We start from the raw sequence: 16,454 nt of genomic DNA, 5'->3' as shown, positions 1-16,454 counted from the left end.
ACATATGAAAGGGTCAAAGATTTGATTGAAATTTATGAGAAACAATGTACATCATGACAGATCTTCTTCTTGATTGTTCAGATATTGTTTGTGCAAAAAATAGGAATTTTGAATGATCAGTCTAAGTTTGAAATAGGATTAGGCCCATGTTGTCCCAAATATAACAATTACCTTCACACTCACTATCTCATAATTACATCATTTTCATTTGAAATTTAATATAATTATAAGTACATTTATATAATTTTAAAAATTACATTTAATATTTCCGACGTATGTTTCTGTCCAACAAATAAATTCTTTCTTAATTAAAATTCACAAAATTTGTTCATATTAAGAAAAGAAATAAACAAAAGTTCATATTTACCCCCGATTAATTAACTTACTACTAAACCAAATTACTCCTATCAAAGTGAAAAAATACTTTCTCGCACGCATTAGCTCGTGAGAATATGTATAAAGATAGTCTTATCAAAACTATTTATTAACTTGCAACTGTTAATAAGTAAATGTGGGGTAAGTATGGAATTTCGTTAAACTTTTTTGTTAATATCAGCAAATTTTATGAATTTGACTAACAGAGACATTTATTTATTAGATAGAAACAAACGTCAAGAGTATTAAATATAATTTACTAAATTATACGGGTCAAGATGCATGGATGTGATCATGCGACAGTACCAAATCGTTGTAAAAGAGTCTTCATCTACTAAAATTTCTAGAAATTGCACATTTTTTGCTTGCGGGCAATTAACACTTTGGATTCTCATTGCTTTTGACCAAATTCAGAAGTTTTCATCAAATTAAGAATTATTAGAGAAAATGAAATATCAAATCCAATACATTGGGTTGCATTGAATCTATAGAAATGACAAAAATTTCAAGATTTGGTACATATCATCAAATCTTCTTATGATACCATCATCACTCCAAAATTTGAAATTCATCCAAAGATTTTGTTGGATTTTGGGTTATGTAAGGAATGAATTTTTGTTCTCAAATTATCAACTCATTCACTTATTCAACACCTATCTTATTTCGCAATTCGATTTTGACGGAATACATTGCTGAAAAACCTCTTTTTACATATATTGTTGCTGCAGATAATGTCAATGTCAGTTCAATAAGACGATATATGAATGGAAAAATCATTTAACAATCTTGACAGGAACTCAAAACTTTCACCTAATTAATATATTGAAAATGTATGTTTCGAGTTAGTCTTTTAATAAAATAATATTACAGGAAGAGATATCATCAGGATCAATCTTAGCAAGATGCGTATCTTATAAGTTTAGTGGTCTCTTAATAACAAATTTATCCATTTCCCGAAAATTAATAAATTTCACTATTAATTTTTATATCTTCTTATTTATTGTTTGTATAAGATAATTACAGATATATTCTGACCCACCCACCATAATATGAAATAAAATTAAATTTCAGTGTTAACAATATGTTAATTTATAGACTTTTACAAAAATTAAAATTTTGAAGGCTGAAATTGGAAAAATAAGAAACCATGGCCCGGCTCAGACCCATCTAATTTCCACTTAATCCGAAGATTGGGATTTTTTTTTTTTTTAAAAAACAAACAAAATCGATATTTTTCAATCAATCAGCATACTATTGTAATATTTAATATGTTATGCATTAATATTTCTAAATCAATCAACAACTTAAAACAAACAAAAAAATAATATACTACTATTTGAAATATACTAAATATTAATATCCGCAGAATTAAAATTCACGACCTACTTAATTATGAGATATCAATCTTACCACTCAGACAAGAAATCATTGTTCTAAAGATTGGGACATTATGCCCCTAATTAATTCATATTCCATGCACCAATATGTTATAATTGTTTGTGTGTATTAATATTAGATGACAAGAAAATTGTTAACACATTGAAATTTGAAAATAAAAGCAATTATTTACTGTTTTTGCCATTATATATATATATATATGTGAATATATATATATATATATATGACAATCAATTAGTAAATAAATTCACAATTTAAATTAAAAGGGGTGTTTGAACAGTGTTCGGAAATATAATTTTTGCTTATACTTAAAGTAAAAGTTATAAATTTGTAAGAAGGTATTTATAATAGATTAAGACTCACTACAATAAATGCAACATTTAATCATGGTTAAAAAAAGTAATCGTAACAAATAGTTATTAACCACGGTTATGCAACGGTATCTACAAAAGTGGCTAAAATATTTGTCATGGTTAAAAAACATGACATATATTTCTACCATGGCTCTTAGCCGTGACAAATAACCTTTTTTTGATGAAAAATTTATGTTTTTGCATCAATTTTATTTAATTATAGTTAATAAAAATTATTTATTATGATTTTTAATCCATAACTATTAACAATATAGCTAATAATATTTTTAATCCTAGTGACTATGTAAATACGTTGAACTTTTTTGCATGCATTGATTACTTTTCTATACATATTTCGAAATAACTGCTCCTCATAATGGATAAAATCTACCCTCTACTAAGAAAGGTAATTTTATTCACAAATAATCCAAAAACTTCTATATCATTTTTTTTTAAAAATAAGCATTCGTGAAAAAACATAAATATTTGCATAAAACCTCCTAAGGTCAATTAAATGTTCACATTTTAATAAAACTCGAACTCATAATTTATAAGGCAAATTGTCGGAGAAAATTAATGGATCAGGGCTAGATATAAATGATCAAAACATGACGAATCTAGTTGTGACTTTTATTATCCTCTTCACTTTCAAACTCTGTAGGTATATGAAACATTTCTTTTTATAAATGGGCAGTGATGAAATTTGATGTATATTAGTAAAAAATATTAATTTCTAAGGGTAAAAATGTAATTTTATAGGTATGAGGCACACCTTAAGTAAATGCAACCCACCACACCATATAATTTCCCCTACTACTATAAATACCAAAATACTAATTTTTTAATCCAAGCTACTATTCATTGACAAGACTCCATTATCTTGAAAATTAAACATTTGGCGGAAATTGCATTTCACTTGGTGTGAAATTCCTTCGTGGTAAAATCCCGATTTATTCTTTAGCAAAAAAACCTCAACCACATCAAAATTCAAATAAATAATATTTTCTTTAACCTTATTCTGATATATATTCAAAGAACATCTTATTTTAGTATCATGGTAAATTATATTGAAATTTTATGAGGTTGAGTCTAAATAAATAATCACTTTCTACCTTGTGCGGAATTACAATTACATCCCTTGAGATTGTAATTGTATAACAAGTACACCATATATATAGTGGGCAAAAATTTGTAAAGACGCTCGTCATGAGAGTGTGCCTGTAATTTTGTAAAAATAGGGGTATTTTTGTATTTAAATTTAATCACACGGGGTGTGAATATAATGTATCCTTAATCATTACAAAAAAAAAAAATTATTCTCTACATTGCAAATGACCACGTCTTATAAACCATGATAAATCGATATTGTCCACCACAGTCAAGCTAGCAAAATCGATACTATATTTTTTTTAAAAAAAAGTTCTAATCACGGTTAATTAACATTTGTTATAAATTTAACTGTAATCGAAAGATTTCCTACAATTTTTAAACGTGACCAATGTTGTTATCTCACTTGCAAAAAACAACAGCTAATAATCATTGCATGATAATAATTAATCAGTATCTGCAACACTTTTTCACTTTTAACCACAATAATTGATCATTATGAAAAATAATATTTCCTCCCGAGAATATTAATATTAAAATCCATCAAAATTAATTAAAACCTAGGTTGCTATTCTACAAAATAGTCTACATATGAGCATAGTCCATAACAGAAGTGAAAATTCTTTGGCCAGGAGAAAGTATCATTCTTGGGTCGAACTTTGTTTTCCTTTCTTGAAAAGTGTCCCATTTCGGACCAAAATGCTTCATCCAATCTTCCTTGGATATGTAGTGTGGAAGGTACTGCTTGACGTCGATGTCAGCCTTTTCGCAGCAATCCAGTATTTCACTGTTCAGATTATCGTAGACGTCTGATTGGTGGGGCCTACTTGTGTGCAGCAGTCCTAGGGTGTAGAATATGTCCTCATCTGGTGTGACAGCAGACATTCGATCATCCCACCTGCACATTAGTCATCAGTGTAGTAATTAATTAATTAGTGCTAATTTACCTTATTTAGTAATGGATCTAAATAGGACAATCAAAACATAAAATGATTATATAAAGTAATAATATCCCTTCATTATTTATTCAATCTATATAAATATTTAAATAATTAATGTACAAACACCTGATTGTACCTTTTCATCCATAGATGGTAATTCTTGTAATAAAAATATGGCAAATTATATAAGTACACTTTTTAATATTATATTTTAATTATATGAATATCCACTAAAAATTATTAATTTTGAAATATATTTATATATATGATAAATTTTAGAAAATTCATAAAAAATTATTCCAAAATAAAAAATAAAAAAAATAGACAAATTGGGTGTGGAGAAAGTACTTTTGCCTGTTAAAAGGGTAGAAAAGAATGGGGCCTGATGTGTGGTTATGTCTGCGAATGACGTTGACAAAAACAGCATCATTAAAATCCATGATGCTCGACTTTGGTAAGAAGAGATTCAGCCATGGATGTGTTTCCAACTCCCTGTCTGAGCTTTTCTCCTCCTCCTTGTCTCTGCCGCTTCCAACTCTTGTCAAGAAATCTACCAAGGAAACATCCTTGTTGAAAACAAAACCAGGAATGAAGTTCAAATCTTTCACCAACAATTTAACTTCCTGCATTCATCATTACATGGGAATGTTAGAACGTGGAGGACCACTACTTGCTTTTGTGTCTGAGATAAACGGTTGATAGAGCCCGATTGAATAAACTGTACCTGGTCAATGGTATCGATGTTGGTATCGTGGTAGTATTTGACTACTTCTATAGAGTAGAGTAGGCCTTGTTTGGATCGCAACAAAGAGAGAATCTTGGATTGGTCGGAAGGGGAGTAGAATGAAGATCTCCAGTTGTTTGGAGGGCTCTGATCTGTGATGAGGGAACCTTCCACGTAGTTTGGGCCGTTGATATTGGTTGAGATGAGATGTTCTTGGTCTCTCGTGAACATGGTGAAGTCATTGTAAATCAATCTCACCCATTTTGCCTGACCATTAATTAAAAAGAAAAAGTTAACGCAAGTGTAGTAATTCATTGAATTTATAGTAAATATATTTTATATATTAATAAAAAAATATTTTTAAATAATCATATATATATATATATATATTTATACTCTTGTTGGTGCTTTCTGTAAGACAATTCTTGCTCTGGTTATGATTCCGAACTGTCCAAGGCCCCCCAGAACTGCAAAAAATAGGTCGGAGTTCATGTCTTTGGAGCAAGTGAGAAAGTCCCCTTTGCCTATATCAAATCCATGCCATGTTAAAATTGTCAATCAAACGTGAAATATATAATAAAGAAACGACCCATAATCAAGATTTCAGTTAAATATACTCACATTATAATTCTCAATTTGACGACTCTTCTAAGTTTTGCTTAGGGAAAATGGTAACGATCTTCAATCACATTTTATGAACATATATTAAATGTGTGATTAATACTAAAATATACAATCAAATTTAATTATAATTTTAGAGAAAAAGAGTGCCCGAAAGTTGCCAATCTACATGAAATCATGCCTTGTAGGTGGTCATATCTCATATTGATTAAAAGAAATATATCATTTGATCATAATTGATTATGATGATTAAAAATAAATAATCATAGTAAAGTTCAATGATTACAGTCACGCAATAATTGTTGATCGTGGTTTTAGTTAGTATGATTAATATATTTGTAAAAAATAGTTTTCGTTCTGAATAAATTAAATTATTATATTGATTTTTAACCAATAATAATTATTTACTAAAATTTTAGTCTATATTCTGAAAGATTTTCGATCTCCTTAGATCATCTGATCTGCATCCCGTATTTTCTATATTAATTCATACAACATATAAAGAGGTAATATATGACAAAAACCCTGGTGTGTACCAGTAATTGTTAAGTTGTGAAGATTGATTTGAAGAAGAAAAGGATAACCTGATTCAACTTAGAATTCCCAAGTTGAGTTGGAAAAAGGATAAGTCATGGCTATATATACTACTCTTATTAGCATTGTTTTAATAGAGCAAAGTAGAATAGAGTAGAGAGAAAAGAAAGAGTTGAGACGAGGGTGAGTGTTGTCTTTCACGTGTGGTGAAGACTTGCATACAAGTGTGTGTGTGTTGTACTCCTCAATTTTTCTCCTCTTTGAGTGTTTTCTCCTGGCTTGGTATCGCCCCCCAGACGTAGGATTTATATCCAAACTGGGTTAACAAATTCGTGTGTCTTTTACTGCCTTCATATTCCACCTGTTATCCATCTTAACCCGATCCATTTCCTAACAACTGGTATCAGAGCCTGGTTCAAGGAGTTAAGATGGAGGGAAAGTTTCCAGTCGAACGGTTCAATGGTTCCGACTTTGGGTTTTGGCGTATGCAGATGGAGGCCTACCTGTACGGGAAGGACCTGTACGAACCACTTGCAGAGAAGTCCGAGAAGACGAGTGATGAAGAATGGAAGGTGCTCGATCGAAAGGCGATGAGCGCAATAATCCTGTCGCTCTCTCGGAATGTCGCCTATCATGTGAAGGGAGCAAAGAGCACGAAGGAAGTTCTACAGACTCTTGCCGATATGTACGAGAAACCCTCAGCAATGAACAAGGTTATGCTGATGAAAAAACTATTCAGGTTGCAGATGGAGGAGAGGAAGTCGGTGGCCGATCACCTCAATGACTTCAACCAACTCACGACACAGCTGGCGTCTGTGGATATCGTGTTTGACGATGAGGTAAAAGCGTTAATTTTGCTTTCATCTTTACCTGACAGTTGGGATGTGGTTGTTACTTCAGTGAGCACTTCGTCTGGGAAGGAGAAGATGAAGTTCGACAACATCAGAGACATGATGTTGAACGAGGAAACCCGTAGAAAGCAAACGGGTGGATCATCTGGCTCTGCGCTACATACAGAGTCCAGAGGGAGACCTGACACACGGGGTAAATACCGTGGAAGGTCAAGGTCAAGGTCCAGGGGGAAGAACAAGGGCAAGAAGGAGATGGTGTGCTGGAACTGCGAGAAGCCCGGACACATGAAAAGCGAATGTCGGGCGCCAAAGAAGGAAAAGGAGGGCCGAACAGCGAATGCCGCGACGGAGGAGATCACGGATGCACTCTTGTTGAGTGTGAGCAGTTCTTCCGATGATTGGGTTGTGGATTCAGGGGCCTCATTCCACTCATGCAGCAACAAAGACATCATGGAGCCATACACCTCAGGTGATTTTGGCTTAGTTTATCTTGCAGATAACAAACCCCTCAAGATTGTAGGAAAGGGAGATGTGCGGATCAAATCAACGAATGGGTCATGCTGGACCCTACATGATGTGAGACACATACCAGGACTGAAAAGGAACTTGATCTCAGTCGGACAGCTGGATAGTGATGGATTCCACACGACGTTTGGAGACGCGAAGTGGAAGATCAGTCGGGGAGCAATGACTTTGGCTCGAGGACTAAAGTCGGGAACGCTCTACATGGCGGGAGGATCTAGTTCAAACATTCCCTTTGCAGGAACTGTATCGCAGGCTAACCTGTGGCACAATCGCTTGGGCCACATGAGCGAGAAAGGAATGAACGTGCTGAAGTCGAAAGGACGGTTGCCCGAGTTAAAATCGGTGGAGGTGGGTCATTGTGAACACTGCGTGTTCGGAAAGCAGAAGCGGGTGAGCTTCTTGACCACAGGAAGAACTCCGAGGAAAGAAAAGTTGGAGCTTGTTCACACCGATTTGTGGGGGCCAGCACCAGTGTCATCTCTTGGTGGATCAACGTACTACATGACATTCGTCGATGATTCCACTAGAAAGGTATGGGTGTATTTCTTAAAAAGAAAATCTGATGCCTTTGATACATTCAGGAGATGGAGGGCACTAGTGGAAAATGAGACAGGTCTACAAGTGAAATGTCTCAGATCGGATAACGGTGGCGAGTACAACAGTGAAGGTATCAAGAATTACTGCGCCGACCATGGAATCCGAATGCAGAAAACAATCCCGGGGACACCTCAGCAAAATGGCGTTGCTGAGAGGATGAACAGAACACTGAATGAGCGTGCGAGATGCATGCGATTGAAGAGCGGACTACCAAAGATGTTTTGGGCAGATGCAGTCAACACGGCTGCTTTCTTGATCAATCGAGGGCCTTCTGTCCCGTTGAACAACAGGATACCAGAAGAGGTATGGAGTGGTAAGAAAGTGGATCTTTCTTTCTTACGTACGTTTGGTTGTTCAGCCTATATTTTGAACGATGATCGGACTAAGCTGGATGCTAAGTCGATTAAATGTACATTCATTGGGTATGGGACTGACGAATTTGGGTATAGATTCTGGGATGATCAAAACCGGAAAATAATTCGTAGCAGGAATGTTATATTCAATGAGGATGTAATGTACAACGACAGGAAGGTAAGCCCGGACGATGACAAGAAGGAAAGGGAATTTGTTGATCTCGATATTTCAAATTCCGGGATCATGAGACCAGCAGATACGGATTCAGTGGGAGTTCAGACGGACGAAACCGAACAAACGGAGATAGAGCCAGAACCAGTATCGGAGGAACCGATTACTGAAAGCAGCACACCCTTGGCACTAGGTCGAGAACCGAGGCTGAGAAGGGCCCCAGATAGGTACTCCCCCTCTCTTTATTACTTGCTTTTGTCTGATTGTGGAGAACCCGAATGTTACGCAGAGGCAGTCAATGATGTCCACAAGAGCAAGTGGGAGCTTGCGATGAACGACGAGATGAACTCGTTGAAGAAAAACAACACATGGGAATTGTGTCAGCTCCCAAAAGGAAAGAAGGCCCTACAGAACAGATGGGTCTATCGGGTTAAGGAAGAATCAGACGGGAAGAAGCGGTACAAGGCAAGACTCGTAGTAAAGGGATTCCAACAAAGATACGGTATTGACTTTACTGATGTTTTTACACCTGTTGTCAAGTTAACTACTATTCGTCTTGTGTTGAGCATGGTAGCGGCAGAGAACTTGGAGTTACAACAGATGGATGTAAAGACAGCCTTCCTACACGGGGATCTTGAGGAGGAGATATACATGGTACAACCAGAGGGGTATAATGGAGATGATCAGCAGGTGTGTCGCCTGAAGAAAAGCCTGTATGGATTGAAACAGGCTCCGCGGCAGTGGTACAGGAAGTTTGACAACTTCATGCTAGAGATAGGTTTCTCTAGATGCAATGCTGATCATTGCTGCTACGTGAAGAGGTTCGATGAGTTTTTTATCATTCTACTCCTGTATGTTGATGACATGTTGATAGCAGGATCAAATGTCAAGGAGATCAATAGGCTCAAGGATCAGTTATCGAGGAAGTTTGACATGAAAGATCTTGGCGAAGCAAGACAGATATTGGGCATGAAAATCACAAGGGACAAAGGTATTGGTAAATTATGGTTATCTCAATCTGATTATATTGAGAAGGTATTATGCAGATTCAAGATGGAAAATGCAAAACCGGTTGGAACGCCATTGGGAAATCAGTTCAAACTATCCAACAGTGATTCGCCCCAGACTGACTCCGAACGTGCAAAGATGAGAGTCACACCGTATGCCTCAGCAATTGGGAGCCTGATGTATGCTATGATCTGTACTCGACCGGATATAGCACATGCAGTGGGAGTAGTTAGCCGTTTTATGAGCAATCCAGGAGTGATGCACTGGGAAGCTGTGAAATGGATTCTTAGGTACCTGAGGGGTACTAAGGACCGAGCATTGGTGTTTGGTAAGGGCAAGCTTACCTTGTTTGGGTTTGTTGACGCTGATTTTGCAGGGAGTGACTATGACAAAAGGAGGAGCACTACAGGGTACGTGTTCACATATGGCGGTACAGCCGTATCCTGGGTCTCAAAGTTGCAGAAGGTTGTCACACTGTCCACGACGGAAGCTGAGTACGTGGCAGTTACTGAGGCAGCTAAGGAGCTCATTTGGCTGCAACACTTGTTGGGTGAATTAGGGAAACCTCAGGCAGATGTGATTCTTCATAGCGATAGCCAGAGTGCGATCCATCTGGCAAAGAATCCCGCGTTCCATTCGCGGACAAAGCACATCGAGATCAAGTACCATTTCATCCGACAACTTCTGGAGAAGAAGGCACTGCAGCTGGAGAAGATCCAAGGAGAAAAGAATCCTGCGGACATGCTGACCAAGGCGGTTGCGATGGCGAAGTTGAAGCTGTGTACGGCTTCGACTGGCCTTGATGACTAGAGTGGACAAACCCGGCGGTACCAAGAAAGAAGTGGAGAAAAGCTAATCAATCTTCAAGTGGGAGATTGTTAAGTTGTGAAGATTGATTTGAAGAAGAAAAGGATAACCTGATTCAACTTAGAATTCCCAAGTTGAGTTGGAAAAAGGATAAGTCATGGCTATATATACTACTCTTATTAGCATTGTTTTAATAGAGCAAAGTAGAATAGAGTAGAGAGAAAAGAAAGAGTTGAGACGAGGGTGAGTGTTGTCTTTCACGTGTGGTGAAGACTTGCATACAAGTGTGTGTGTGTTGTACTCCTCAATTTTTCTCCTCTTTGAGTGTTTTCTCCTGGCTTGGTATCGCCCCCAGACGTAGGATTTATATCCAAACTGGGTTAACAAATTCGTGTGTCTTTTACTGCCTTCATATTCCACCTGTTATCCATCTTAACCCGATCCATTTCCTAACAGTAATAACGTCGAGTTCAAGAACGTTGCTGATCTGAGGACCATGTCGGAACGACTGCCCACTGATTCCGGCATTAGAGAGCGTTCCGCCGACAGTCAAGTACAAGTAATCAGTCCACGAAACGGGGGCCAGACCGTGTTCAAGCCCCACCCGCAGAACATCGGCCCACATCTCCTCCCCTCCAACATCTGCATAATACCCTAATGAGGGGCTCCAAGAAACCCTAATCCCACCACCATTTCTGCTCAAAGCAGCCATCTCCACCACCACCCCTCCGCCCGCCATGGCCTGCCCTCTCACGGAATGCCCGCGCCCTCTCGCAGCAACAGTGAATGGGGTGGAACAGTTGTTTGACAGCTTGATGAGATCAACGATTTCTTGAATGGAGGAAGGGTAAAGAACTGCAGCAGGAGCTTCGTGGACGAGGTTTCCGTAGTCATTAGAGGCTGCCGTAACGGCGTCAGGATCGGTTCTGAGCCGAATCGGGAGATCACATGATGGAAGTGCGCTGCTAGTCCATGGCCATGAAAAACTGCAGATTGGAAAGCTTATCATGAGAAGAAGAATGAATTGTGGAGAAATGTTGGAAAACGAGTATACCATTTCATATGAGAATTGAGTAGTGGAAATGAATCAATGACAAGTGTTAGCTTGCAGGGTTTATTGGTTATGAAGAAGAAAGGGTGTGTATTTATAGAGAGGCGGTCACACTTTTGTGTCACATGCACTCATGCCATATTCATATGTTTATCGTTTGTGATTTTATTTTTAAAGGAAAAATTATAAATTTTAGTTCTCTACGTAATTAGTGTTATTTGGTAATTTTGATTTTATTCAAATTAAAATTTATAATTTAATTTTGTAATTTTTAAATATATGACAATTAATTTTAGTTCTTTTCGATTAATTTGGTCGAAAGAATTAATATCATTAGTCATATTAACTTCTAAATTGGAGCTTTCGGTGAATTTTATAATGTGGTAGTCCAATTTCTTTTTTTTTTTAGCTTGTCAAAAAGAAAATTATAATTTGAAAATTTTGTAATATCATTAAATCATTTTTTAAAAAAAAATATTGGATTGCCAAGTCATCAAAGTCGTCGGAAGCCTTGATTTATATATTGCCATGGTTGATGGCGCAGAATTTTTCGATCAAATTGATGGTAAAAGACCACAAATATTAAAATTATAGGATCAAATTATAAACTTTATTTTGAATAGAACCAAAAATATCATTCCTTCTAATTTACAGAACTAAAATTGTATTCTTTTCACTTTTATAATTTAATTAAAAATATATATCAATTATTTATTAATGTAAATATTAATATATATGATATTTGGAGGAGGAGGTGGAGATATATTGTGAATCTTAGGTAGTGGGGGTGAAATCTTTGACATATGGTGCGTGAATTGATGTGGAAGATATGGTAGGACAATAATATTGCATAGCCAAATTAATTAATTAAGAAAAAAGGAGGAGAGCTGAATTAATTCTTAATTAAGCTACTGGTCTATGCTATGTTAATTAATGCGTAAATTATACTTCAATTTTTTAAGATTTGGTCTAATTATTATTATTATTATTATTATTTTTACATTTTCATTAGATTGAAATTACAATTGTTTTTCCTGAATTTTGCAAAATATTACGAACATAACACTACAAAAAAATATAATTACTTAATTTTGGTAATACGATTTAAAAAATAAAAAAAAATACAGTAATTACTAATTAACTATAATTTCGTAACAGTTATTAGTTGTTTTTATAAACAAGACCAATGGCTATGGCTAAAATCATGATAAATATTCGTTAATCAGTCGCAACTTAATCTTTTGTATCAATTTTATTTGATTTATGTGGCAGATAATATTGATTTATCATAATTGTTTAACCATGATCATTATAGGGAATAAATCATTTTTTTCTAATACAACCGAATAAAGTCTACAAATATAAATATTATAGGCAAGCATCCCATATTGGTTGCGGATCAAGAGTTTCAATGGTTTATAAACTCCAACAACCAAGGCCTCCTCTCCCTGGTGAGACACCTTTTTAGAATAAATTCATGAGGCTCATACGAAGTCAGAGCGACAATACAATTAAAATGTGAAGATGTATATAGTTAAAATTTATGGCATGATTTTAAAAAAATCAGGTACGATCACCATAACCCCATGAGATGAAATTATATGTAAGAAAGAACAAAAATCTCGAATAAATAATTAAAATGGTTGTAATTTTTATTTAATAAAAATGTATTTATAATTATATTAAATTTCAATATTGCAGATATATATAATTCAACCCTACGAATTAATGTTCGACCGGATTGACAATAAGCCATGATAATGTTTTTGATATTTCGTTTATTTGAAGGTAGGAAAGTGTGGATGGATGGTGTATTAATAATTAAAGAGAGAGAAATCTAATCATACGAAAATGTCAAAAAATGTGATAGAATATATTAATAATGCATATCAATATTTCAAAAAATATGACAATTTGGACCATTTCTAGCCATTTTTGAGAAGATTTTAGCCAAAGAAAATTTTATCATAAAGTGGGACTTGTGGGATTATTAATTAATCCCATCTATACAATCAAGCCATAGTACAGCTAAAAGTCCGAGGGATGGTTGTTAAATAAGATGTTAGAGTGCTTGGCATAATAATTTTTCACTTAATATATTAATAATTATTATAAAGAAAAGCCATCGATTAAACTATAATAATTTAAAATCAATAAACATATATTTTTGCTTCTAGAGGAAAAACATCAACTATATGAAGGGTAAAAGTAAAATACGAACAAAATTATGAGAGCATTTTTGTCTTTCTAATTAGATCTTAAGATTAAAAAGTTTAGAAAATCTTATATAAAAAAAATAAATTGAACTTATTTTTTCTTTAAACAACTTATAAGATTCGCAAAATCTTATTTTAAGATCTTGATTGTAAGCTAATTAAAACAATTACTAAACAGTATTTTCGTATTATAAAATTTATAAATTCTCATGCATCTTGTAAGATGTTTGAAAATTTATATAATTACGTCTTCCTTCCTGAAGTTTTGTGTAATTACACGTATGCTCATTTGGTTTGAAAAATTACATCTAGCATACCTAAAATTTGAGTCAAAATTCACTGAATTTGCTGATATTCATAAAAAAAATTGAATGAAAATTGATATTTACCCTTTATTGACTTAAAACTGACTTATTGCAAGTAAAAAAAAAATTGTACTAAACTACCCTTATAACATGTTAAGATATACCTCCTCAGTCCTCACATGCATTAATACTTGAAATTATGAGGATAATTTGATAAAAAAAATATAAAATATATTTAACTTGCTAAAAGTCGGTGATATCACTAAATTTAATAAATTTTGACTAACGAATGAATTTATTTGTTAGATCGAAGCATACTTAAAAAATGTAAGATGTAACTTTCAAATTATAGAAAATTTATGTATAATTACATCAAATTTTAAAGAAATAAAGTGTAATTATCCTTTTATATATATATACATACATTAATTAATTGTTCTTTTTACCACAAAAATGTATATTATATTGGTCTAAAGCCTGCCAAGTAGATTCCAATGGTACCCACAGACTTGTGATTCTGGTGGGCTTTTAAGGGTGTAGAGTTAAACTGTTCAAGAACTGACAATTCAATGAATAATATAAATCAAACCAACTATATATACATATATATATAGACATGTTTACTTTGTTTTTTTCTTTTTTTTCTTTTTTCCTGATGAGGTGCAGTTATGATGGTCATAATTAGGTAGGTGTTCAAGAATCTTTGAAACTAGCCAGCTTAGATACGATGATGTATGTGTATTAATTCAGTGTCCGCCTGCCCACACAACCACCTAGTCCACTAGTCCTGTCTTGAGAAATGCTCCACAAACGCTATACAAAAAATGTAAAAATAATTTTTTTTAAAAAAATTTAAATAAATTACGACGGACTCTTTTGATATATATTACTATTACAAATATCTTTCAAAATCGAAGGTTATATAATAAATATCATTGAAATTAACGACCGTCTAACATATACTCCTTACAATAGGATGTGACGAGCGAGTGTTCGTTAAACGATCATTAAATTCAAAGGGGTATTTGTAATTTTTTTCAAGTAATAAAATAATATTTATAATTATGACAAATTTCAGTAGAGTTTGGTGTAATATACCCAAACTTTTAAATGGTTTCTGCGTACGAAAACCTGATCTATGCAACTCATTTCTTTTAATCCAATTGTCAGATAATTAAAATGTGTTGAACATGACCTAATCCAAATTTCTCAGTTTAGAAATATTTACGAGAGTCATATGGGAAATGTGTTGGAAATGAAAGGGAAATTATATACATCTGTGTGGTCTTAATTGTGAGATTGAATTTGTAGGTAAAGAAGACAACAACAAAAAAAAGTCAAGTTGGGAACTGTAATTGCCAAACCCATGTTGTCCTAGCAACATCACTTTGAAAACCCTCAATTTTGTCAATGTTGTAGGACATCCAATGAAACTCCAAACAATTGCCATTGATCATAATTTCGTCTTAATAGAAAAAATTCTAATTTTATCTAAAAAAGACTGATTTGTCTCTGAAGGGATACAAAGTTATAATTTTACCTGAAAAATCCGCGCATTTCTAAGCGGAAGACATCCATTGGACCAACAAGACCCTCATTCTTATACTATAAATACTTCATAGTCAATTCATTTTTTGTACGTCCACTCTAGTACTCTTTACTTTCTGGCCGCTCAGGTTCGCTAACTTGTCAAGCGACCTGCTTTTACCACTTCGAAATCACACTGACTTAAGTATCATAGGGTCTTAGTTGAGGGCCACTCCAACAAGCCTAACGATCTGTTTCTCTCTCTCAAGGCCTTTACATCAGTTTGAGAGAAGTAGCAACCTCGAACCGCTTGAAGGACCAGTTCATCCGAACAAGGAGATCATGCAGATTTCGATCCAAATCATATCTATTGAAACATAAATGCTCAAGCTACCATACATACATGCACTGAGTACTCATAAAATTGTTGGGGAGGTCAAGGTCAACTCATGAGCTGTATGATATGCATTGACAAGAATCTATTAGGTGGGGTAGAGGGAATCTAGCAATATAGACTAGGAAATCTTGTGCACTGATATTACATTCATAAATTCTTCATATTTCTGTACCCGACATTTACAAGGCATGATAAAAGTGGATTCAACGATTAATTCACCCTTATACATGATTTATTATAATAATAATAATAAAAAAAAAAAATAGCAGCCCGTCAATTAGTCGGGCCAATCCATTCTTATTCTTAGCTTAATATAAAATATATTGGCTCGTCAATAAATCATTAAATCTTTATCGTATCCTAAATGTGTGATATAATGCAACCCCAGTTCATATTCTATCCGGCTAAATAAATACTTAACAAAAATTATTAATTTTTTTTATCTAATCAGATCGTAACAATTATTTATTTCATAATATAAAAGCACACGATTGACACCTGTATGTTTTATTCAGAAAATAAACCAGGCATGCATATAATCTGAGGTCCCTGGACAAGATTTTGGTCCGGATTTGGACAGCATGCGCGTGAA

The 16,454-nt window shown here is 34.4% G+C and overlaps 1 protein-coding gene across 1 annotated transcript; it reads right to left on the bottom strand.

Annotated features, from left to right (window-relative positions):
* Positions 1 to 3,699: 3,699 nt before the first annotated feature.
* LOC105161857 (cytokinin dehydrogenase 3-like) lies at positions 3,700 to 11,471 on the bottom strand. Its single transcript, XM_088880738.1, has 6 exons — positions 10,821 to 11,471; position 8,733; positions 5,295 to 5,422; positions 4,899 to 5,165; positions 4,523 to 4,797; positions 3,700 to 4,131 (listed from the first exon to the last, which is right to left on the bottom strand). Exons 1-6 carry the CDS (start codon positions 11,421 to 11,423, stop codon positions 3,819 to 3,821), a joined length of 1,587 nt encoding a protein of 528 aa, XP_088736864.1. The 5' UTR covers positions 11,424 to 11,471; the 3' UTR covers positions 3,700 to 3,818.
* Between the last annotated feature and the right edge of the window lie 4,983 nt (positions 11,472 to 16,454).

This window comes from Sesamum indicum, linkage group LG5 (genome assembly GCF_026168435.1).
Source record: "Sesamum indicum cultivar Baizhima isolate 11 linkage group LG5, ASM2616843v1, whole genome shotgun sequence".
Taxonomy (NCBI): domain Eukaryota; kingdom Viridiplantae; phylum Streptophyta; class Magnoliopsida; order Lamiales; family Pedaliaceae; genus Sesamum; species Sesamum indicum.
Note: the sequence above shows the minus strand (reverse complement) of the source record. Positions and strands in the feature narration are given on the sequence as shown.

Coding starts and splice junctions, on each gene's coding strand:
- LOC105161857 (XM_088880738.1), bottom strand. CDS start 11,423: ATGGTATACTCGTTTTCCAACATTTCTCCACAATTCATTCTTCTTCTC. Junction 5,166..5,294: donor TACAGAAAGCACCAACAAGA/GTATAAATATAT, acceptor ATTAATGGTCAG/GCAAAATGGGTGAGATTGAT. Junction 4,798..4,898: donor ACATCGATACCATTGACCAG/GTACAGTTTATT, acceptor TGATGAATGCAG/GAAGTTAAATTGTTGGTGAA.